The sequence below is a fragment of the Hydra vulgaris genome, chromosome 14, assembly GCF_038396675.1.
Source record: "Hydra vulgaris chromosome 14, alternate assembly HydraT2T_AEP".
NCBI lineage: Eukaryota > Metazoa > Cnidaria > Hydrozoa > Anthoathecata > Hydridae > Hydra > Hydra vulgaris.
The window spans coordinates 29,108,503-29,136,354 of NC_088933.1; the positions used below are offsets into that span (position 1 = coordinate 29,108,503).

At 29.5% G+C, this 27,852-nt stretch overlaps 1 protein-coding gene across 1 annotated transcript in view; it reads left to right on the forward strand.

The window, feature by feature from the left end:
* Positions 1–27,452, forward strand: part of LOC100208124 (ER degradation-enhancing alpha-mannosidase-like protein 1) — a 59,130-nt gene extending 31,678 nt beyond the window's left edge. Inside the window, exons 9-13 of the mRNA XM_065818294.1 lie at positions 15,123–15,293; positions 15,398–15,471; positions 15,559–15,655; positions 26,951–27,121; positions 27,236–27,452. Coding sequence (XP_065674366.1) covers positions 15,123–15,293; positions 15,398–15,471; positions 15,559–15,655; positions 26,951–27,121; positions 27,236–27,337 — 615 coding nt within the window. The 3' untranslated portion in view covers positions 27,338–27,452. The remainder of the gene's footprint in view (positions 1–15,122; positions 15,294–15,397; positions 15,472–15,558; positions 15,656–26,950; positions 27,122–27,235) is intronic.
* The last annotated feature ends 400 nt before the right edge of the window (positions 27,453–27,852 follow it).

The window sequence follows — 27,852 nt, forward strand, 5'->3', positions numbered from 1 at the left end:
ATTGTGCAAACTGTAAAAAAAGTTTTGTTAAAAATTTGATACTTTTTTTATGGAATTCATAGATCTGCTATAGCAGGGATTTATTATTTTCCACCTTTTATTCTCTGTTGCACATTAGGTATAAAAGAAATGACATATTAGTCTATTTAGTTTTTTTAAATAATAATTTGTTCTTTTGTGTCAATTTATTATTATATACCACAACATCATTATTTCTATTTTACATTTCTAATTTAAAAATGAAAATAAATATAAAAGAAGGCAATAAATGTAAATAATCGCTTTTTAAAACCGTATTTAAAAGTGATGTATCACTGTGGACCAGAGTGACCGTCGGTCTGATTTTTTTTTTCCAATAGTCAGATAAACATTAGTAAAAACCATTTATGGTGTTTAGAACTTCTGGGGGTTGGACAATGTAAAAAATTGTTTAAAAATTACATTTTTTAAACCATAAAAATGTTTATAAATTTTGACAAAAACCATTGAAAATCCGCAAAACTGATAAACTTTGTAAACAATTGCGGACTGTATATATAAAAAGTGTGCTGTTTGTCTCACACAGTTCAGTAATGTCATCTAAAAAGATTACTCCAGCGATTGAACAAAGAATAAAATCTTTGTCTAGAACCAGTAAAGTTTAGAGCTAACCAACTATCCTAAAATTTTATAATAAGAATTTTATAATGGACCTGGGGAACTGGATAGAGAAGATATCCACAATAAGGTTCTATGTTTTGGTTAATCTATATTTTGTAGTTTTTTATTATTTTATTATTGCATGCTAATAAATACTTCTGTTTTATTGACACACATACATTTTCTTAACTAAAAATATGGAATTAAGAAGTAATGCATGCATATACTTGAATTTTTTTTTTTTTTTTTTTTTTTTAAGCAAACAATTCGGCTTTGTCTTTAGGTGAGGTGACAAAGTCTGAACCATACAAGAGAGGTGGAATTAAAGATTTGCCCTTATTATTGATAATATTAAAGATTCTCCAGAAGTCACGAGAGCCTAATTTTTGAGATGAGATATGAGATTTCATGACCTGAGAATAGCGGGCTTTGGCGTTAGACAAAACCTTTTTACAATTGTTTCTAGCAGTAATAAACAGGCGTCTGTTTTCTGGAGAATTGTTTTGCTGATAAATATGGAAGTATTGGTTTCGATTGGCAATCATTTCATATACACTGCCGCTCATGGAAGTTAGGACAAAAAATATTTTTTCAAAAGAACAATATTAAAATGTAATTATGTTATAAAATTATTTACTTATATTAGTAAAATTTATGTTTATATAAAAATAAATCAAGTTAAATAAAATTTGTATCAAAAAAATTCTAAATTAAGTTATTTTAATGTAATTATATTAAAATAACTAACATTTAAAATAACATAAATTGTACTCACAAGTAAAAGTCTTATCATTTTAAATAAACAGAGAACGCAGAAACATATTAATGGTCACGTATGAACCTGTATTTTACATTATCAACTCAAATCTTTTAAGTTTGTCCATTTAACAAGTATTTCTATTGTTTACTGTGTTTTTGCAGATATTTTGTGTTAGTGTTTTAAAAATTTCAAGTGCAGAAGTTCAAAGGTAAAATTAAAAAGTATTTTTTTAGTGTAAATTCAAAATATTGAAAAAAATATGCCTAAAGTTAAGCCAATAAGTGTTAAAAAAAGGACAGCAATACTCACTTTGCTTCAAGAAGGCAGTTTGAAAAATAGCTGAAAAATTAAATCTGAGTAAATCAACAGTTAGCTATACGATTCGTCGATATCGAGAATCTGGAAGTTTGGAAGACAGAAATCGTCCAGGTCCTTCTCGCATAACAACAAAAACTGATGACCGACGTATAAAAATCATCAGTAAGCGTAATCGAATGTTAACTGCTCCACAAATAACAGCTATTTTCAACTGCGATCGAAAAAAAAAAGTTTCTGTCAGTACAATCTAACGAAGATTGCAAAAAGCTAATTTGCATGGTCCTGTTGCTATCCGAAAACCATATCTACGAAAAGTTAATCGATAGAAGAGATTCCGTTGGGCACAGCTCCACAAAAATTGGACGATGGATGAATGGAAACAAGTACTCTGGACCGATGAGTCAAAATTTGAAGTTTTCGGAAATAAGCGAAGAGTTTACGTTAGAAGATCTGCTGAAGAAAAAATGCTAACTCAATGTCTGGTTCCAACAGTAAAACATGGTGAAGGTTCTGTGATAGTTTCGTGTTGTTTCTCTCTGGGTGGAGTGGGATATTTGCATAAAATCGATGGTATAATGAGAGCAGAACATTATAGCGATATCCGGGAAACAAGTGCAATCTCTTCGGGACTTCGATTAATTGGAGATAATTTTATTCTGATGCATGATAATGACCCTAAACATACTGCATTATTATGTAGAAATTATTTAGAATCAAAAAAAGCTGAAAATGTATTACGTGTAATGACCTGGCCTCCCCAAAGCCCAGACCTCAACCCCATTGAGTTACTATGGGATGAACTGGATAGAAAAATTAGAACTCTATGTCCAACATCAAAATCTCATTTATGGAACATTATAGAACAAGAATGGAATAATATTCAAAAAGAAACAATTAGAAAATTAATTGAAAGAATGCCAAGTATAGTTAAAGCAGTTATTAAATCAAAGGATGATTTTTTTGACGAAAAATAAATTTAATTATTATAATGGTTTTTGTACATTTATATTACATAAAACTGACTAATAATATATTTTGTATTGAAAATGTATAAAAAATATAATTTTTATTAATATAAATTAAAAATTCTATAATGTAATTATATATTAATTTTGCTTTTTCGAAAAAATCTCCACTGTCCCAACTTCCGTGAGCGGCAGTTTATGTGTATATATATATATATATATATATATATATATATATATATATATATATATATATATATATATATATATATATATATATATATGTCATACTTAACTGTAGTAGTGGTGTAGTGGTAAGAGCGCTCGCTTTGTAAGCGAGAGGTTCGGAGTTCGACTCCCACCATGTCCCTGGAAGTACTGCGCTCAACTTAGTTTCTCCACGCAGCGGCCTTGCTCGGCAAGGTTTGTGTTTTGGAGTTAAAGAGTTGAGAGAGGGTTGCACCACGAATAATAACTAAAAAAAAAATTACACAAAAAAATGAGTAGCCTCCTCGACAGTAGTGGCCCCCCTCGGGCCTTGGGGAGGCGAATAATCTAAAAAAAAAAAAAAAAAAAAACTGTGTGTTTAAGTGTGATAGGATTACATAGGATTAATAGACTAAAGCTAATGATACTTTTTGAAAGCTTATTGAGCATCTAAAATTAGAAGATATAAAATATTATGTTTCATTTTATCTTAAATGCACAAGTGTTCTGAATAAGTAGTCATGGTAGGAAGTAATTAAAGATACTGCATTTTGGAGCCTGGCAAAAGCAAACTCTTAAATAAAAATTAATTAAAGTTTTGCAAATTGTTATAAATCCAATGCTTTGGTAAAAACAGGAAAATCATGAAACTTTTCGAATACTTTGTTCTTGCTTTTATGTATGTTATGTGTGTGTGTATATATATATATATATATATATATATATATATATATATATATATATATATATATATATATATATATATATATATATATATATATATATATATATATTTTAAACATCTTCGCATCCAACAAGGTGCAAGCAGCCCCTAATTAAAGTTGGAAGTTACTGAAAGAGAAAAGATGAATATTGTAGAGCAAGATAACGATTGACGGACAACTTAAAAGATTGCAAATTATATGAATCAGGAAATCAAGATGAAGGAAGCGAATTCCAAAGAGCTGATGTTTGAGGAAAAAAACAAGACGAAGTGTTTTTCGAGCATTTAGGAACAGTCACAGAAAAAGGATGAGACTTAATTAAATGGCAACATTACGACGATGAGATAATGGTTGGAGGTTGGCTGCAATAGCAGGTGCAATAGCAACTATGTTTACAATGCGTTTTTCCACCTTGTCTAAAAGAGAAAGGGCATAATTAGAAGATCTGTCCCAGACATGGCGACAATATTCCATACAAGGCCGGATTTAAGATTTATAGAGATAAAGAATAGAATCCGAAGTAAAAAAGTGCCGAGCTCGATAAAGAGAAGCAACCTTAACGGATGCTACTTTTGTAACTGATTTGATATATGGTTTCCAAGAAAGATTGGAAGTAAGAGTTAATCCTAGAAGACGAAGAGTAGATAACTCATCGAGTACATCACCGTTCATAAATATAGGAAGATCTAAATTATTGCAACAATGATTGGCTGAAAAAAATTGAGTTTTATCTGTATTAAAGTTCACCAGCCACTGTGAGCCCCATGCTGTAACAGAAGTGAGATCCTTTTCAAGCTCAAATGCCCCCTCCAAGCAATCAGAGAGTGTTGGTTTCTTATCACAACAAGAATAAATGGTAGTATCATCAGCAAACAATGCCACCTTAAATCTAAGAATATCTGGAAGATCGTTGATGTAAATTAAAAAGAGTATAGGGCCAAGGATAGAACCTTGAGGAACCCCTGAAGTTACAGAATAAGAAGAAGAGCGCTGTTTATCGAGGACAACTTTTATGCTACAATTGGATAGAAAGGATTCAATAATCTTAAAGATGTTGCCAGATACACCATAAGAAGAAAGCTTATGGAGAAGACCAGCATGCCAAACTTTATCAAAAGTTTTTGAAATGTCAAGAGCGATGGCCTTAACATCTCCACCTTTATCTAATGCACGATAAAACCTATCAGTTATTACTGTTAGCAAATCAGCTGTAGAACGAGAAGATTGAAATCCATATTGATAGTCAGTTATTAGATTCAAGATGAGAAATTAAGTGTTTGTTAATTAAAGATTCAAAATCCTTGCTTATGATAGGAAGAAGACTAATGGAACGGTAGTTAGAAGAATCAGATCGCTCTCCAGAATTTTCTAAGATAGGGATAACAGATGCCGCTTTCGGGCAGGCTGGAAAACAAGACTCTGATAAGCACTTGTTAAATAGTTTTGAGAGTATAGACGACAGCTTGAGAGAACACTTCTGCAAGACAATAACAGGTATGTTGTCCGGGCCACAAGCTGTAGAAAAGTCTAGGTAGGAAATCATTTTAGATACAGAAGCTGGAGTGATACGAATGTCAAGTAATGGATCAACCTGTTTGTTGGCAATATCAGGTAGAACCCAACTAGTGGAATCAAGAAATGATATTGATGAAAAGTTTTTAGCAAACAATTCAGCTTTGTCTTTTGGTGAAGTGACAAAGTCTGAACCATACAAGAGAGGTGGAATTAAAGATTTGCCCTTATTATTGATACTATTAAAGGTTCTCCAGAAGTCACAAGAGCCTAATTTTTGAGATAAGATACAAGATTTCATGACCTGAGAATATCGGGCTTTGGCGTTAGACAAAACCTTTTTACAATGGTTTCTAGCAGTAATAAACAGACTGTTTTCTGGAGAATTGTTTTGCTGATAAATTTTTTTTTTTTTTTTTTTTTTTTTTTTTTTGTTATTTCACCTCCCCAAGGCCCAGAAGGCCACTACAGATGAGGAGGCTACTTAATTGTGGTTATAACCCTCTCTCAACTCTATAACTCCGAAACACGAACCTCGACGAACAAGGCCGCTGCGCGGAGAAACAAGTTGAGCGCGGTACTACCAGGGACGTGGTGGGGATCGAACTCGGAACCTCTCGCTTATGAAGCGAGCGCACTACCACTACACCACGACCGCATATGGAAGTAACGATTTCGATTGGCAATCGCAGCAGCACAGTGTGAGGAAAACTATGGAGAAGAATGAGTCTTGACCTGGAATCGTCGAGAGGAAACAAAAGACTCCATGCAAGCCTGAATCCACAAAGTTATGTAAGATGCGCATTTGTTGACAGGAAGACAAAAGATTTCTACCCAAGGGCCACCACGAAGAAAATCACGGAAAGAATCCCAGTCAGCTTTACTGTAGTTGTAAGAGGTTCAATAATAGGGGCATTCAGGTGATGAAGAAGAATGAGATATTAGTTTTAAAGAGATCAAACTGTGATCAGAAGCATGTAAGGGTGAATGTGGAGAAACTGAGCACTGGCTAGGATTAGAAACAAGACATATGTTGAGTAGAGAAGTTAAATGATTCGGGTTGTCTGGAAAGCGAGTTGGAAAGTTGATTATTTGAGTTAGAGATTGAGAAAGGCAAAAGTTGTGGGCTTTAAAGCCTGCAGAGTTACTGACACTAGAGCCAAGCCATTCAGAGTGGTGAGCATTAAAGTCACCGACAACAGCTATATTAGCTGATGGATAAAGAGAGAGGGCTTGGTCAATATGATCAGAAATAACATCAAAAAGAGTGCAGTCTTGAGATGAAGGAGAGCGATATAGAACAAAGAGAAAGGCAATAGAGTGAAGTGGTGCTAAACGAAAGCACATAAAAAAATAGTCTGTGGATTCAAACCTAGTTTCACGACAAATGGGTGAATTCTTACGAATGTAAATGCCCTGGCCAAGCATGTGACTATTGGAGTCTTCACGAATTGATGGAAGATATCCATCAATACTAAGATCGCAAGATGAGACAGCTGAACTCAAATTTGTCTCACAAGGAGCAAGTAGTTCTGGTGAACTTTGCAAGAGATAAGACTCAACCGAAGAAAAGTTACTTCGAAAACCATGAATATTAGTGAATGATAGGTTTAGAGAACTTAGTGATGATGATGGTTTTTTGTGTTTTATAATTTTTGGAACTTTATTTATTTTAAAATTAGATTGAGGAACTTGACTCAAAACATAGATAGTAGTCAGAACACTGTTTAATAGCCCAAGCAATTGTCTCATTACTACTAATAAACCCTAAGCCGTAACAAAGGGCTCCAAATGTGGCCTCCGCAATTCACACCAAAAGTACAAACAGGGACACCATCCATGCGCAACATGGCACTGTTAATACTTTGATATTTTTCAGCTGTTGATGGAATCAGTCTCTCTGAGAGCTACCACAGAGTTCGGGAAACCTGACTACCAGCCGGCCTCAGAACCATAAAACTGAGTTTTAGAGCTGTACCCTCATTAGGAGATAATTGAATGAGTTGTATAGTGATAAAAACAGAGACACAAGCAAAACCCATGCATTGAGTCAAGAAGATCCAGCATTCAACATCCTAAACTGGAAACAGTGTATTAAAAATACATCTGTGCCAGCCTAATAGATGAAGAAGGGGTGCAAGCTGGTCAACAGATGGAATCTCTTTACCCCTTAAGCCTTTGCCCAGGAGGCCTTCTTTGAGACAGTGGCCGGATGCATTTAACATCTGTCCAAGATGAGTATTTTTATCGAGACACTATCTCTAGCCTTTAACTATCTAAGAGCCCCAAGACAGGGGGTGTTTTAAGTCGGAGTTGGCATCTCCTAGCCTTTGCCTAAAAAGGCGTATTCTACAAGGCAGCAGGACATGAAGCGGATTATACTGGGTTACATGTTACCAGTGTATATATGCATATATATATATATATATATATATATATATATATATATATATATATATATATATATATATATATATATATATATAGTGGGTTTTAAGTGTTTTGCATAATTTTTATGTTTAATTCTAGATTTGTATCTATTCCATGCTATTTTGAATTCACAATGAATAGCTTCTCCTGTTTGCTCATAGTAAACTCCTAGGTTATGGTCAGTAAAATGAAGAAAAGGAAGTATATGGCATGCTGCTATGCAAACTTTTCATGTAACACTGAGCTCGACACTCTCAAATATGTTGTGCACATACTCAATTAAATCTGCATAGTTCTCTCTAAACTTCCTTATTGTAGTTTCAATGTTATCTTCTGGTATCAGACATAAAACTTTTGCTTTTTAAAGGGCATTTAAACTTTCTGAGATTAAAATATGTTTCCATTAAAACACTGAGCTCAAGAACATGAACCAACACCTCAAGATGAGTTGCAGTTTTTTTCTTTTTTTTACAAAAACTTTGTGTCCTTTTAAAACATTTTTAAAGTGTGACATCTTTAAATTTTTTCTGTCAAGGGAAAAGTTTCTGTAAAAAGTTAGCTTATCTAATGAGCTAAGAGTTCTCTTCTTGCTGGGCTCCAGATCCTTCATAATATAAAAAAATTTTACTTTCTAGTACTACTTATTCTGAACTCTGAACTTGTGCATTTAAAATCAAACAGAACATAATGTAATAACTTTACACTTTGTAATTTTAGAGGCTCAATAAGTTTATAAAGGTCACTATTAGCTTAAGCCTATTCATTCTATGTAATCTCATCAAACTTAAATGTAAAGTTAAGTATAACATACATTAAAAACTCAAGTATATTGTATATGTAAATATGTGTAATGTACAACTTACACAATACATGTTTATACATATACAATATACTTATATGGCTCAATCTATACTATGTGATAAGATTACATAGTCTATTCATCCTATGTAATCTCATCACAATTAAATGTACACTGTACATTGTACAGTTAAGTATAAATAAACATTTAGTATAATATACAGTTTAAATATTGAATATGTATATACGTATTAATGTATAACTTATAAAATACATATTTATACATATGCAGTATACTTATGTCTCAATCTATATCATACTTATACTATAAGTATATGTATATAAATAAACATTTGTATATACATACGAGTGTATTTGAATATACATATTAGTAAGTTTTTTTTAATAACACATACATGTTATTTTGAAACCTTTAGTTTTCTTAATACCATTTTTTTTGTAAAGAAAATGTGTTTGTGTGTCAATAAAACAGAAGTAATAATTAAAATAATGTAAATAATAAATAATGTAATAATAATAAAAAAAAAATTTACAAAACATTTATTAATTAAAACATAGAACTTTAATGTGGATATTTTTTCTCCAGTTCCCCAGTACCTTGTCTTATTAGTCTTGTTATTATATAATTTAAAGATAGTTGGTTACCTCTAAACTTTACTGGTTCCAGACAAAAAATTTAAAAGTTTCAGTTCCAGGAGATTAAACCTAAAGATTACTAGAGTCAAGCACGGATCCAAGAATTTGTAACTGTGTGGCCAAATCTAGGTTCGCAGCCGGCGTGAGGAGCTGTTTTTTTTTAGGAGAGTGATGGGGGGGGGGGTGGATGGAAATGCCATAGGCAAAAAAAAAAAAAGATCCTCAGATTTTTACATTTAGGGTCAACATAATGCATGGACTTGATGTGTAGTTTGTCAATAGTTTTCTTATGATCATTGAAAATTTTTCAGTATTATAACAGGTATTGAGTGTTTCTTTAAACCATTCACATAATGCATATTTGTTAGGTAAACTTATACCAAAAAGTGTACATGGAAGACAATTTAAACCATTTTCAATTTTAGAGTGACAAAGCCAAGAAAAATCATTTAACCATTTTAGCAAAAAATATCTTTTCCTACTTTTAACTGTTAAAGAGAATAGGAAGCATTTATCTGAAACCCAGACATAATTAACATAATTAATTAGAGATAACATTTTATTATCATTTGTTCCTGATTTTAATTTTTCATCATGTAGATGGTATAAAGAAACATCATAAATTGAATAACTGATTTGTATTTAATAAACTAACATCAACACTGTTGTTTTCCTTTAGTGGAACATTAGATTCGTAAGTGTTTTTATCACTGTTGTTAGTGTCTTTTGGAATAATTATTTCAGTGTAACTGTTTTATTACAATTACCAGACTTGTCTATATCTGAAGAGTTCTTAGAAACAGTAGGAAAGTATAGTTTAGACTGAATTGTATTTTGTATTTTGTTATCTGTAGGTGGAAAACTAGAGTTTAATTTAAATTGCACCACAAAATATTTATTGGACAATTTAATTTTTGTATACAAGACTTTATAAAGGTATTAAAAAATACTTTTTAAAACCGATTACAGAATAGATTCAATAGGTTGTTTTATAAGACTAGATAATGCTATTAAGCAAATGAAAGATGAAAATGTTTTATCAAAACCGTTTGAGTAGACTTCTTTTAAAATAAGTTCAGAAATCATATTATCATTAATTGTTGAAAAACTGTCAGAGCATTTAAACGAAAAAGCAATAAAAAGAAATTAGAAAGCTGAGAAGATTTATGTTGATTAAAGTAACTACAAAAATAATCATACATTGTTTATGTTTTCAAATAACTCATTGACATCAGTAATCTTAGAATTTTTGAAGTATGCTTACTGTCATTTAAAATCAAAGAGTAAAGTTTATGCTCACTGTCATTTAAAAATCAAAGCTTTTACAATTTTCCAATTTCAGTACACCTGAGAAAAATGGTAATATATAAATATATTGAAATATAATAATAAGTATAATATATCCAAATGTAATATTAATAACAAAAAAAATTGTATAATTTTAATAAATTTTTGCCAATATTATACTTTAGTATTTACCATAACTTCTTATTAAAAAACTAAATCATTTTTATAGTTTATTTTTTTGTTTAATAAATATTTCAATTTCATACACATTATCAAGAATATAAATCTGTTGTAAAATGTGTTAATAATTAGTTAAACAGCAACAAAGAAAGTTAAAATCTAACATAGATCTAACATTAAGGTTCATTTTGTGATATTATTTTAATTAAAAAAAATTTTCAAAAAGCTTAAAACAAACAAAAAATACCTTAATGCTGTATAACCAATAGAAATACCTTAAAAAGTACCTTAATGCTGTATACCTTAAAAAATACCTTAATGCTGTATAACCAATAAAAATACCTTAAAAAATACCTTAATGCTGTATTAACCAAGATTTCTTTTAGTTAAGAATACAAAATCCATCATATCTGGATTAAATTGGTAAGAATCTTGTATTCTTGTAAACATCAAATTTATCTCTTTAATGAGTCTAGTTTTGTAATTTAACACATTATATAATTACCTAATGTCATTAGGTCTATGCTTTGTTTCTATTGCATTAAATCTTCAGTTAAATATGGATTCATATTTTATCATATTTAAAAAATCAGTTACTATAGCCATGTTATCTTAGTTTTTAAAAAACTATATTGAAAACAATACTAATGATGATCTCAAGGTAACGAATGAAAAACCCTTATTTGTAAGTTTCTATTTAACAAAATATATTTTTCTAAATCGGACACGTTAAAACCAACTGTGTGGCCAAGTTTTATTTTCACGGTTGAAGGATCTATATTTTACTATTTATTTGAGATCATTTATTGGTAGAATAAAACGCCGGTAATGTCCATTAAGAGCCATTGTGGCCATGCCAGGAATCTCTCTAGCCAAATTCTCTAAATTATGGTAGACATATTTAAGTTTTGAGGGATATTCCTTTAGCAAAAAAGTCCAAAGCTAACTTAGCTGCTATTAAATTTTATCTCTATGGCCATAAGTCGATAAAGATAATTCATAAAGTACATCACGCAGAGTTTAATTAATGTGTATTATTGACACTCTTTCGCAGAGATTTTTGAAATAATGTATAGCTATACAGGTAATGTTGACTGCAAATTTTTAAAATTTAGCGTGATGTAGTTTATCAACAACCACTTAGACAAAAAAATGTTATGCAAGTCTTAAAATTGTTTATATTTGTTTTCAATAAGTTGATATATTCAAAAATATTTCCATATTTAATTTCAAAATGTTCTAAAAGATCTTTGATAAACATTAAATAAATATTTTAATAAATCAATCTAACTTTAAGCTATGTGGCCATGGCCACAATGGCCACCCCTTAGATCTGCGCCTGAGAGTGGTAAACACAATAAAGAGATACAACCTTAGCAGATGCTAATTTTGCAATGGATTTGGTATATGGTTTCCAAGAAAGATAGAAAGAGTTAATCCTAGAAGATAAAGTGTAGATGACTCATCCAGTATATTACCATTCATAATTATAGGTAGATCTAGATTATTGTGATAACGATTAGCTGAAAAAAATTTTCTCAGAGTTAAAGTCTACCAGCCACTGAAAGTCCCATGCTATAGGAAAAATTAGATCTTTTTAAACTCAAATGTCCTCTCCAAGTAATCAGAGAGTATTGGCTTCTTATAAAAGATGCCATCTTAGATATGAAAATTTCTTGAAGATTGTATGTGTAAATTAAAAAGAGAATAGGGCCAAGGATAGAACCTTGAGGAACCCCTAAAGTTACAGGATATGAAGAAGAGTACTGTCTATTGAGGACTACTTTTACACTAGCCTTGGTAAGGAAGGATTCAATAATCTTAAAGATGTTACCTGATATACCATAAAAAGAAAGCTTAAGGACCAGCATGTTTATAAGATATAAAATTATTCCTGCACAAGCCATGGGTTTCCTTAGACTTTTTTTTAAAGGTCAGAAGCAATGAGCTTTTCTTTTTTTTTAAATGCTGTATAAAGTTTTTTCCAGGCTAACACCCTGGTAATATGTTCAATGATACACCAAAAATTTTCAGCTCTTTTTTAACTGTTGTTCATTGTAAAAGTATCCTTGTTTATTTTTTAATGGAAAAAATCTATTTTTGAGGTTAGCAATGATTGTCATGCTGAAACTTTTAATTTGTTTATAATATTTTGTTATATATATATATGTACAATATGCAAATTGTCTTAGTATTTTAGTTTTGATGATCACCAATCATTTTCAATCCATGTTATCATTAATTTTTTTTTTTTTTTGAATTTATTGTTTCCTATTAAATTTAAATCCTTGCTACAAATTTGAATACTTGCTACAAAGCAAATTGTATAAATTTGATATTTGACATCTAAAACACTTGCATCACCCAATTCTCACTTAACTTGACTCATTCAGCATAGCAACATTACAGTCTTCTTTTCATATGATAAAGATAATTTTTAATGTTTTCTTTTAGCTTATTTGGTTGCATGTAATGCATATTGACAGGTTTGATAAATAAGGTTTGGTTGTACCAGAACTGAATGTAAAATTTGTTGAAATGTTGACACAGATGTAATGACAAACTTTTTGGTGGTAGCAAACCTTCCAGGAAGCGATTGCGGTTGCACGCCTTGTTTGTCCACGCCTAAAGTAATTTTTTTAGACAACTTGACCACATTTTTATTTAGTATGCATTTTAAGATATTGCGGCAAAATAAAGCTATAAGAAATAAGAAATAAAACAGCAATATTAGAAGAAAGGAAACAATGGCGAAATAGAAAATCTAAATATAATAAGCTAAAAAAAATTGAATATTAAAAAAAAAATGTCATTAAAAAATAGTATACCTAAATATTTTACTGTTTTTGTTTTCTTATTTTTAAAATTGATACAAGTCGAGGAAAAAGGCAGATAAGAATATACAATATAAGATATACAATTTTTTTTACACTTTTTTTAGTCAGTATATTAAGGAAATACTTTATTATTTGCGCTACAAACATTGACAATTTTTAAATTTATTTTTCATATATTTTTGTTAAACTTTACTGTTTTTATCAATACACAGAAAAGCAAGAAAACTAATTGCTATTTATTTGTAAAAAAAGAATTTTTTTTAACAAGTTTTTCATGTAAAAAAATTAAAAGTCATTATTACTTGTACTTAAATATAAAATATATGGTTGTTTTCAATACCTCCATTGAAATAGTCGGCATTTTTATTGGATTATCTAAATTGTGTATTTAAACCCAATAGTTTATTTCCTGATGAGCTATTGTTATTGATGATGCTCAAAAAGCTTGTGGGCAAGTGCATTGTTAATTTACTGAATTTTTTTAACGAAAGTTTAAAGAGCCTATTTAAAACATTTTTTTTTTAATTTTTAAATGCATTTTTTCAAACAATTTTTCAAATAATTGTTATGTTTGTTAGCTTTAGTAATTCATACTAATGTTGGAAATTAGGCAATATTAAAGAAACAATTTCAGACATGCATCAAATGCGGTAAATTCATATATAAAAGAAACCATGTTATTCTTTTATTTGATTTATTCTGTCATTACAAACTTTTTTAATCCATTAATATATTTTACAAATATATAAGTAAATAAATATATAAATAAATAGTAATTTATTTTCTTATTTTCCTCTTAAATACGTATTGAGAAAAAATGTCAAGTATAGCAAAAACATTTTTAAAAGCAAAAGACGTCAAAGCAAATAGATGTAAGACAAAAAATTAACAAAATTTCTCATAGTTCTAGTGTACATAGCAAATTAGTTTCTTAATTATACGGACTGATAAAAATCGTGGATAAATTGCATATCGAAACTTTCAATTGTTGTTAAATTTTTATAAATGATTATATGTTTTTCATCCACTTGTATTAAATTCTGTAGCTAAAAATAACAACCACTCTAAAAAAAGAATACAAAAGTTGTATAAAGAGTTTTATAGAAAAAAAAATTTTTTATCAATTATCTTTTTTTAATTAAGTTTTCTAGTTTATTTAATTAAAACTTACAATTTTGTTTCCTTTTTTTCAAGATGTTTTTTTTCTCTCAGTAGATAAGTTTAGCTTTTTGTCGCGAATTGTAGAATTGCTTTATAAGTTAAAAGATGCCAACTGTCGAGATCAGTGTGTCTAAACAAATTACTTTAAATGTGGAAAAACAAGGTGTGCAACCATGCGCGCTTTCCGGAAAGTCTTGGGTAGTGATTTGACAAATATCAATTGTGCACCACATAATATTTAAAATAACATTCATAAAAGTTACTAGTTACTAATACCCAACCCTGACCAAACCCTCACCCTGACTGACTCTAACATATCAATCCTTTAAATTTATAATTATAGCTGGTGCATACAATAAACTAAATTTGATAATATTAGCTTAAATTTTTTTTATAATAAGCAGCAATCTTACATAGTGCATTTGCATTTATGGTTTATGAATTCTCAGCTACGTATTGTGAATTCCCAATTACATATTATGTTTTCTTATTAATGCATTGCGCTTTTTAATTACATATTAGAATTTCCTAATTACATATGGTGTTTCTCAATGCATATTACAGTTTCTTAATTACAACAATGTAGTATTAGTTGCAGTGCTAAGATATCAATTAAGGTTTTACTTGATAAATGTAATTGTTTCAGGTGTTGTATGGTGATATTGATGAAGCAATATGCAGTCATGCAGTGTTCTATGGAATTTGGCAGCGTTATGGCGCACTTCCTGAACGCTTTAACTGGAAACTGCGTGCTCCAGATGTAAAATTTTATCCATTGCGACCTGAGTTTAGTGAATCGACTTATCTTCTGTATCAAGTAAGTATTTTTAAGAATATTATTTTAAGTTAAAAAAAAAAAAAACATTTTATTTTATTTTTAACTGAAAGACTAAACTTGATTTGATTTTTTTTTACTTAAAGGCTACAAAACATCCATTCTACTTACATGTTGGGGCAAAAATAATGGAGAGTCTAGAAACACATGCAAAAGCAATGTATTTTTACTTTATTTTTTTTTTTTTAATCTAATTAAGAAGAGGTTTTAACTTGATTAAAATTTATTATAAGTTTGATATTTGCAGATGCGGATATGCAACGCTGCATAATGTTGAAACCAAAACACTAGAGGATAGAATGGAAAGCTTTTTTTTAAGCGAAACAATGAAGTATTTATATTTGGTGTGTTGTCTATTCTGATAAATTAATTATGTAAAATGTTGTAAAAGATCATCATGTCTTATTTGATTTTATTTGTATGTATATTAGTGGTTTTCAACCTTTAGTTACTTGATTGCCTTACCTGCAAGGCCCCTTAATGTTTCCTTTAATGTGTTTAAGTCACTATATTGTTGGTTAAATAAATATAAAAAATTTATTTAAACAATGTCCAAAAAAATATTCTTTTTTACTCCTATTTGAAACATTCACAATAACAAGTTTAAGTTGTAATAGAAAAAAAAGATCTGAAGTTATTTGTTAAACCCATTTGACAAACTGTAATTAATATTGTTTTGAAACTTACTTCATGCATTTCTATTTTTCCTTAACATTCTCACATATTTAAATGTGTAAAGGCGTAAACAGTCATTTTCTGCAATGATATCGAACCTAAAATTTCACCTTTAACTAGTTAATTTATTAATCATTATACTACTAACTATTTATTACTTAGATTACTATTTAAATATTAACATCACTATTAAATTTATCATTTAAAATAAAAAAGTTTCAAGGATTCTTGTTTTTTTATATACCTGTTAAACTTAAAACAATTCAAAACAGCAAACGTTTGGTTAAATCATTTCCGATCTTAATCTAAATGCTCTCTACCCCAAAATATTCTTTTAAGCCAAAACAGTTGAGAACCACTGTATAATATATATAATATATACATATATATATATATATATATATATATATATATATATATATATATATATATATATATATATATATATATATATTTATATATATATATATATATATATATATTTATATATATATATATATATATATATATATATATATATATATATATATATATATATATATATATATATATACAGGCCTATATAAAACGGTTTATGGGAGCAATTTACGGTTCTTGCAAAAATAAAAAAAATTAAGTGCATAATAAATTGCAATGTTTTTTAAAAGGCACGAATGTTACAAAATAAAAGATTAAAAAAGAGCGCCAATTTAAATGCAAATGTTTTTGATTAGATTAGACTATTTGATAAATATAAAATTATTACTATTTAAATTATTGCAAAGTAATTTTTATCTTATGTATTAAATTATATATTTTATATATTAATTAATTTAATACATTCACTTTTATTGTGGAACATTTAATTGTTTTAATAATTCTTAAAATGCCTGCATTCAATTACAATAAGAAAATATAAAACATTTTTTATCAGCAGTAAAAACTTTGAAAACTCAAAGACAATGCTTGTCTAAAGAATTTTTTCACGGTGCAACAAATGATGCTTGTTTTGTATATATTCTTGTAACATAAGCTTTACAAACATATGCTTGTTACAAGTATAAAACCAAATTTTTTATTTAATAAGCAATTTTTTCAATTAATAAACAGATAGCAAAACCAATGTGCAAAAACCAAAAGCTCTCATAAGAAGCTGTTTAGAGGAGTATGACTTGCCATGCTCGTTGCAGGGGAGTTTTTCTCTGCTCTTGCACTCATTTACTTCCGCCAAGGCTTGTATATATATATATATATATATATATATATATATATATATATATATATATATATATATATATATATATATATATATATATATATATATATATATATATATATATGTACATATACATATACATATACATATACATATACATATACATATACATATACATATACATATACATATACATATACATATATATATATATATATATATATATATATATATATATATATATATATATATATATATATATATATATATATATATATATATACAGACACACACACACATACACATATAAATATATATATATACATATATATATATATATATATATATTTATATATATATATATGTATATATATATATATACACATACACACACACACGCATATATATATATATATATATATATATATATATATATATATATATACACTCACATAAAATAAAATTTTTATTTTATTCACAACAACTGTCAGTTGATATTACTTTTTTTTATATATATAAATTTAAGTGTTAATTAAATAAAAAAAATTAAAATTTCCCTTTAATTTTTCTTATATAACTATCAACTTTATTTAAGTTAGCTAGAAATTAAGTGGAAAAATACTAAATAAAGAAATGGTTAGTTTTTCTTTGACTTATTTTTAAATAATAATCTTTTACTATGGTATTATGAAAATAATTAAAAATATTTTAGTAAAGTAAATCACATAACAGTTAAAATTGTTGTATGAATTATTTTACTAAGATTTTATGAACTATTTTCCAAGGATTTTATGGCTCAAAATTCATATTGCACATCAGCTAGGCTCTTAGACTTAAGAACATTGAAAAGCCATAAAAAGAGATTTAATGAACAACTGAGCGTTTTGTTAGAATGATTCAAAATACTCTTAAATCACATAAGTTTGCGGAAACTAGGGGTCACAGAAGAAAAAAAGTTACCAAGAAGAATTATTCACAAATCTAAAAAGGATTCCTTTTTCTTCAGCAACACCATTAAAAAATATTTTTAAAATATAACCTCACATACAATCAGGAGGCATTTACTTAAAACAAGTTTATTTTCAAGATGACTTAGAAGTGTGCAGAGGTGGAAAGTAACAAATTACATTTACTCACGTTACTGCAATTTAGTAGTTTTTTTGTGAATTTCTACTTTTTAAGTATTTTTTTTAATGTGTACTTTTACTTGAGTATTTTTTTTTTTTAAAGTATTGTACTTTGCTTAAGATATTATGAAAACCATAAGGAAACTTTGTTTCCATATAGTTTTCATGATATCTTAAATGAAGTTGCGAAGACATCTAACACATGCACTGCACATGTTTCGTAGTTTAAATAACGGCAAGTTTTAATAACATATATCTGCGTTAATAAATGCAAACTTAAAAATATCAGTTAAATATATTATATTTGTAAATACTATTTTAATTTACATTTTTGCACGTTTTTATAAAATTGGCACGTTTTTATAAAATTGGCATTTTATAAAATTGGCTTTTAAATTGTTTTAAATGAAAATAGTTGCATGTGCTTTAAAAGACTTTTAACAAGTTTAGCTTTTTAACAACATAAATAAACTTGTTAGTCCAAAAAGTTTTTTTTAAACTTTAAGCAAACGTCGTAATTTTAATAGAGAAAAGTTGATAAACTCTTCGTTCATTTTTTGTCAAATTTATGCTAATTGATTGCTCGTTTGTCGATTTGTCAATTCCTGGCAAAGAAATGATGGAGTTTGAAAAAACAGGTGCAAACCTAGCTGAATTGGAATTGTCATCAACTTCTTCTGAGGCAAACCGTGGCCATATTTCAGAGACCACTTTGACTTCAAGTGCAAGAGTGGCGACAGCTATATCATGTACTGTATACTGTGTTTGCCCAAGTTGACTGAACTGACTGCATATTAAAACTCTACATCAAACCTCCACAAGCATGTTGAGGTTATTTAATATTAATTGTATACTTTTATAATATTATTTTGTACTTTAGTTAGTTTCCACAATTGTTGTATGTAGCTTTAGGATCCTGCAGCTACCTACGACTGCTTTAGTAGCCTTAAATATTTCCAGTATAAAGTTTTTTTTTCACATAGTTATCCTTTAATTTTACAAATGAGCACTTGGAAATGTAAAAAAAAACTTTTTAATAACGAATGTATATATTTTAAATTCAGCTTGTTATATGGCATTATAAAAAACAGAGTTTTTACAGAGTGTAATATTCGTGTTCGGCATAATACACATATGCCTCATGTTATTACTTGAAATAAATATGGCGTTCTGCATGGCTTAATATAACATAAAGTATGTTGTATTTAATTCTTAATCTAATGTTATCCTCAGAGTATTACATGTTACCAGAAGTAAACCTGTGTTTAAAATAAAATGGAACAACTTAGACCATGAGAGGCCATGAATTTAAATGGCAATGTTTCAGAAAACTGGCGAAAGTTGAAGCAAAGATGGAATCTTTATAAAATAGCTTCACAAGTTAATGACAAGAATGAAGATATTCAATGTACCATTTTCCTTCATATGATTGGCAAAGACGCTTTAAGAGTATATGATACATTTGTTTTCACAATCAAAGAAAGCGATAAACTAACACCTTTAGTTCAAAAGTTTGAACTAAAGGTGTTTATTTATTTAATACATGTATGTAAGACAGCAGACTATTTATTGACTTCTTGATTGATTTACGAAATAAAGCTAAAACATGCAAGTTTGGAACCCTCGAAGAAAGCCTAATATGTGACAGAGTAGTCTGTGGTATCGACTCTAAAGCTGCAAGAGAATGACTACTTTAAGACACTGAGCTCACTCTAGAAAAACAATCAATTTTATAAGAGCATATGAAACATCGAAAACACAATTAAAAGCCCTCAATACAATCTAGGCAGATTCTATAAATAAACATGGAAACAGAACTAATTTTAATTCCCTAAAGATTGATAGACCTTTACAAAAATCTTGCTATTATTGTGGATCACAGCATACTACCTCGTTTTGCTCAGCATATGACCTAAAGTGCACCGCATATGGAAAACCAAACCATTTTGCTAGAGTGTGCAGATCCAAAACTAATCGCTTTAATACTAATTGTGTAGACCTAGTTGATCAAAAGGAAGTCAACCTCAACGTTGCAGAGTTATATATTCATCATGTTGCAGCATCAATGGAATATACTGATGATTTAACAACAAATATTACAGTCAACAACAAAAGTATGATATTTAAATTAGATACTTGAGCCTAATGTAATGTCATTCCATACAACGTCTACAACTCTATTCCTGGAAGACCTCCTCTCAAAAAAACAATAACTAGACAAAAATCATATGGTGGAAACAATATTCCTGTACTAGGAACTTGCAATCTTACTATTAAAAAGAATGACATTTTCAAGTGTGCCAATTTTTTGTTGTATCTCTTTCTGATGTAAAACTACTTCTTAACCTAAGTTCCTGCAAATCTCTTGAAATAATAAATATTAACCATGTTGAAATTAATAAAGCTAACATTTTAAAACATTATGGTGACGTTTTTACTGGCCTTGGTTTAGTTAAAGGAAACTATCATATCACAGTGGCTAAAAATACAATCCCAGTCATTTATGCACCAAGGAAAGTACTAATGACTGTCCTACCTAAACTTAAAAACACTTGACTGTCTAGTAAAAGCCACAGTTATCTCGAAAATTTCTAAACCAACACCTTGGGTACACTCAATGGTCATCATAGAGAAAAAAGATGGATCCTTAAGATTATGTATTGATCCAAAAGAACTAAACAAGTCTGTTTTAAGACAATACAAAACCACTCCATCTACAGAAGAAATCTCTAGCAAACTTTGCGGCACCAAAGTTTTCACTGTCGTAGACATGGCTGATTGCTATTGGCATATAAAACTAGGTGAGCCTTCCTCAGAGCTACATTTAACATTCCTTATTGCTGATACAAATTCAACCGCATGCCATTCTACGTATCCAATCCACATCGGATGCTGCACAGGAGATGATTGAACTTAACTTTGATGATATCCCTAATGTTCTGGCTATCCACGATGACTTGATTAATGCAGCTAAAACAGATGCAGAGCATGATACAATTTTCCAACAAATTCTACAATGAGCTCGTGATATTAGATTCAACCTAAAAAAAATGCAATTTCGAGTATCTGTGGTCAAGTATCTCGGCATAATCAGCCATGAAGGCATAAGAATTGATCTTGAAAAAACTAAAGCCATATCTGCATAACCTTTGCTTGCATGTCAAGCAGATTTGCAACAGCTCTTAGGAATGGTCAACTATCTGCAACAATTCATCCCAAATATGTCAGAGATAACAGCTCCCCTCCAACAGCTGCTTAAAAAAGACATACTCTGTTCATGGAACCATAAACATACCAGTGCTTTGGAAAAAATTAAACAGGTTCTTTTGTCTTCTCCTGTACTCTCATTCTTCGACACATCAAAAGATGTCCAGAATCAGGTAGGCGCATCTTCACATCAATTAGGAGCCTGTATTATGCAAGAAGGTCACCCGATCAGCTATACTTCTCATAGTTTAACCACAACAGAACAGAGATATGCCCAGATAGAGAAAGAACTTTTAGCAATAGTTTTTGCTTGTGAATGTTTCAACCAATATACCTATGGGCGACAGGTCTCAATAGAAAGTGATCACAAACCTTTTAAATATATCTTGCACAAGCCACTCTCAGAAGCACCACCTCACATACAAAGACTTCTGATAAGACTCCAAAAATATCAAGTTGTAGTAAAATATGTTCCAGGAAAAGATCTACACATTGCTGACTCTTTATCACGTGCCCACCTCAACATTTTTGACAAGGATGATAGCCTAAATGAGGACTGCAACGTTATGGTCCACACTTTAGTTCAAAAATTTGCCAATATTAACAGATAGACTAAAGCAATTGCAGAATGACACTAAACTTGACCCTGTGCTCTCTCAAATAACAAACTATATAACTTATGGTTGGCCCCGAAACCAATAAATGCTTTGTGGTGAAGAAAAGAAATATTGAAATCAGAAATTAACTTACACCTAGCAGAGGTAATAATTCTAAAAGAAAAGAAAATAGTTATACCAACTGCTATGAGACCCCTAATAGCAGTTGGTATGACATATTAAGACAGCTTCACTTTTCACACCTTGGCACGGAAAAGACAAAAACTAGAGCTCGAAATGCTGTTTACTGGCCAGGACTTACAATCAACATTAATAAACTAATACTCAGTTGCCAAAAATCCCTTAAATACCGTAATAACAACAAAAAGGAAAAAACCATTCAACACAACATTCCTGACTTACCGTGGAGTAAAGTAGGATTAGACATATATAAATTGCATGGAAAATTCTATGTAATTGTTATAGACTACTTTTCTAAATTTATAGAGAACATTGTCATTCCTGACAAAACGGTATTCTCTGTAATAAAATTCATGAAAACCATTTTTACTCATTATGGAATACCTTCAAATCTCATTGCCGATAACAACCTCTACAACAGTGCAGAGTTCCTTAATTTCTCAAAAGAATATGGGTTCAACTTCACTCCATCAAGTTCTAACTACCCCCAATCAAATGGTCTAAGTAAAATGGGCGTGAAAATTATGAAGAAAATACTAAAAAGATGCGACAAGGTATGGACTGCTCTCCATCCCAACTTCTCATCTATAGAAGAATGTAAACAACCCTGACTTACTTATACCAACAGTTCCTTTAAATGCTTATTGTCAGATCACCAAGTCCAGAAATCGTCAAAAACAATACTATGATGGGAATGCATCTGAACTCCCAAAACTCATAGCAAACTACATTGCCCGGATGAGAAAAGATGGAACATGGAAGAAAGTGACAGTTAAAGAAAAACTAACATTACCCAGATCATGCAACGTGTTAGATAAGTACAGAAGAGTATATCGACATAATCGTAAACATCTGATTAGAATCAATGAGCAACCACTAGAAACTCTATCGAATGAACCGCAGCCGAACGTGCAAAGGTTTTCAAGGACTAAAAACAAACCTGCCTACTTGAGGGACTTCATTTAACTGTGTATATTATAAAGAACTTAACTATATTATATATGCACACATCCTTATAAAAAAAAAATTTATAGAAGAAAGTTGTAATATCCATGTTTGGCATAATACACACATGCCTCATGTTATTACTTGTAATAAATATGGCGGTCTCCACGCCTTAAACTTTATGTTGTATTCAATTCTTAATCTAACATTATCCTCAGAATATTACACAGAGAAAACATTCATCAAAGCTTAAGGCTTTCAGTGACTTTGTGGCAACACAAAAGTCAATGAAAGCCTTAAGAAATCTCAGCCAAGCAAGGAAAAATTAGTGACATGTTTGCACTGGGTACAAACAATCATGAGTCACAGGAGAAGGTTAACAAGTTAATGATCAAATTTATTTGTGACGGTCTTCATCCATTTTCTTTGGTTGAACAACCTGCTTTTAAAGAACTTTTACATGCACTGAATCCACATTGCAAAGTCATATCGAGACCCTCTCTTTGAATCAGAATTGATGATGATGTCATTCAGTTGAAGAAGACTTGGCTTTCACACCTCAGTAAAGTCAGCTATGTTGCTACAATTACTGGTTGCTGGTCTGCGCACCAGAAAAGTTTCATAGGGGTGACAGCTCATTCGATTGATGAGGAAACCATGGAGCGGAGTTCTGCTGCACTTACTTGCCAGAGATATGGAGGATCACACACCTTTGATGTCCTGACAGGTTCTCTCGATTCTGGCATTCCTTGTTAAATACAAAATAAGGGGAAAAGTGGTTAGAACTAACACAGACAGCAGCTCAAACTTTATAAAGGCATTAAGTTTTTTTGGGGGAGGAAAGCCAGACTCATAAAGCAGAGTCAGAATTAGAACAAGGTTCTTCCCAAGAGTCTGAACCTGAGTACCTGGACACATTTGATATCCTGGGAAAGGACGGTGGTCTTAATAACCAGCTTCCTCCACATCAAAGGTGTGCCTGCCACTTGTTAAGTTTAGTTGCCATAATTGATGCTGCCTTGGCAGAAAAGAATGACACATACAAACGGGTATCACGAGCTTTGAGAAATACCAAGCAATGTGGAACAAGACAGGTTGGTCATACTTGGCAGCAGAAACAGTTGAAGAGAAATGCAAGCTCCATCCGGCCAAATCAGACTAGTTGGAACTCGACATACATGGCTTTGGAGAGAATCTTAAAGATTATACAAGAAAAAGGCCCAGATGCTATCAGAAATGTGTATGAAGAATTTAAAGTAAAAATGTTAGTTTTTTAAATAAAATTTAATCAAAGTAATTAAATAAGTATAAAATAATATTGATTAAAATAATTTCTTGGAGTTCCTCTTCTCATATTTCTTTCATATTTATTCTACACGCTCCTGCGAGAATTGTCTATAAATTTGCATTTGTTGAGTGTCCTATTGGCTGAACCCAGCTGAAATTGCTTTCCTGACTGAGTATTGCATAGTTATGATACCTGTTGTGAAGGCAATGGATAATCTTCAGTCTGAGACCAACAAACACACGGAATGGCTTATGCCAGTGATCTTTCAGTTACAAACAAAACTCAGCAGCCTAGAGACATCCTCCAAAATGTGTCTGCCCTTTATTAGAGCAGTTCAGGGTGGTATCCAAAAGTGTTTTGGTAGAATGATGCAAAACCCAAATTGATTGCTGCAGTAATTCTTCTGCCAATATTCAAAAACACCTGGAGTGATAGCACTATAATTATAGGAGCAGGTATGATTTTTTTTTTTTTATGTCATAGTGTAATCTGTTGCGCTCGTTTTGTCTATTTTCTGTATTTTCTATCTTTTCATTGAAAAAAATATTTAATATGCAATGTTGTTAAAAATATTTAATATGCAATTTGTTTTTCAACAGGTCTGATCTATGTGAGACAACACATTGATCAGATGGCAAAAGTGGAGTAACTTAGGCAACATTTATAAAATAAAGAAGATTTCTTTGCATCAATGAAATCCAGGTCACAAGGTACAGGAGGGGTTGATGGATAAACTTGCTTATAGTTCAAACAAAATGGATCTGTTGAACTCATTCCCACACATCAAAAACCTTTCTCTTTAACTGGACATTGGTCTTCAAGCAAGATTTAAATCTAATAACTTTGAAAACCAACTTAACAAAAAGTTTATATGTAAAGATATACAGAAAACAATGTTTATGTTTTATTTTTCGACACCTTTTTTCTGACAATGGCTGTTAAAAAAAGTAACGCTGTAATTTTTACTCGGAGTACATTCATTAAGCTACTTTTTACTTGTACTTGAGTAAACTTTTCGATTAGTAACTTTTACTTGTACTTGAGTACAATTTTTGATTAGTAACTTTTACTTGTACTTGAGTACAATTTTACTCAAGTAATAGTACTTTTACTTGAATACAAAATATTATTACTTTTTCCACCTCTGAAAGTATGTCTTTATTGAAAAATTATTGTTGTTTTAAAACCAGAAAAGAGTTATGTCTTAAATATTCTGCATGGAAAAATAAGATATAGGGCAAAGTTTTGTGGACAAACAAATTTAAATTTGATATTTTTGGATCAGAGGGTGAGCAGTTGGTCCACAGACCGCTAAATAAAGAGTTTGACCACATATTCTATATTATATTTTGCTTCTGTTGCAAAAAGATGGTTCCAAAATAATGGTATAAGATAATTAGATTGGCCAACACAATTGCAAGATTTAAATCCAATAAAAAATTTATGGAAAATTGTAAAAAGGTGTGGTAGCAAAACAAAAGCCTTAAAACAAAAAAAGATCTGTGAGAGGCTGTAAAAACATCACTGCACATCACTGTTCCGCATGCCTAAAAGACTAACTGAAGTTAAAGAAAATAAAGGATATGCAACAAAACAAATTGTTGAAGATTCTGTATGGAAAAATTGAAAAACCTTTTGCAAAAAAAAAAAAAAGTTTTTTTGCTTCTGTTATTATTTTAATTTTTTTTTAGTATAATATCAAAGTTATCCGTTTCTCTATTTATTATTTTTTTCAAGTAAATTTCCAGCTACCTTGTTAATTCTATTAGAAAGTACTATACCTAATTTTTTTTTTTAAAGATATAAGTATTAACACTAAACTAAAGTGTTAACACTAAACTTTATCAAAACAACAATAAGTAATATCAAATATCATCATTTGCTGTAAATAAAATGTATTTTTCTTAATGTTTTCATGTATGTATGTATATACATATATCACACATATATATATATATATACACATATATATATACACATATATATATATATACATATATATATATATATATATATATATATATATATATATATATATATATATATATATATATATATATATATATATATGTATGTATGTATGTATGTATGTATATATTGTATGTATGTACATATGTATACATATATATGTATGTATATATATATATATATGTATATATTGTATGTATGTATATATGTATATATATGTGTGTATGTATATATATATATATATGTATATATATATATGAATATATATACATATATATGTATATATATGTGTATATATATATGTATATATATATGTATATATATATATGTGTGTATATATATATGTATATATATATGTATGTGTATATATATATATATAAACAATTTCTTCTTTTCCGAGTACTAACCTAACGTAAAAATTTAATTTTTATTTATAGTTATTTGATTTTGAAAATCCAGTGAACCGACGTGCTTCTGATTGGCTATTTTCAACTGAAGGTCACATTTTTCGAATAGATGAGCAATACCGTGCTTCGAGTTGGGATAAATTTGTTTCAAAAGATTCACCACCTCAAAGTTCAGCAAGGAAAATAAAAAATAATACTTATGTAAGTAATGGCACTTGGATAAATTTATATATATATATATATATATTTTTTTTTTTTTTTTTTTTTTTAATTTCATAAAACATTTTGAAATTTTTTTGTTTTTTTTAATTTTAGTCTTCTGTTTGTGAAGCCTATAACGACAATATATATTCAAAACTTCCAATGAAAGACAAATATTTTGATCAAATACAAAGATTGGTTGGTTTGATTGACTGATACTCGTCGTTTTTTGCTATATTGGCAAGCTCAGTTTTGCCAAATTTTTTACTAAATTGCCGTTTATTTTAGTACTTTTTATATGTTTTTTAAATAAATGGTACTTCAACTAAAATTTAGTTATGTTTGGTTTCATTAGGTATGTGTAAAGTCTACTTTTTTTAGTCTTGATCTTGAAACATTTGTCTTGAAACATAGTCTTGATCTTGAAACAAGACTTTTAAATCATAGAACCATTTAAAACTTCTGTTGGAGAAAAAAATAGTTTCTTAATATTCAGAAATTGAGCATGTTTTTTATAAAATAATAAATGACATTTACTTATATCAGCATGTTAACATACCAACATTTCAAACAACAAATTAATCTGCTCTAAATATTTTAGATTAAATATTCACTACTCAATCAGCAAATATGTTTCATTGATAGTAAATTCGTTTTAGGAAACATATCCAGGGGTCATTTGATTTTGTGTTTTGATTTTACTTTTAAAAATAAAACAATGAATAGTCTTG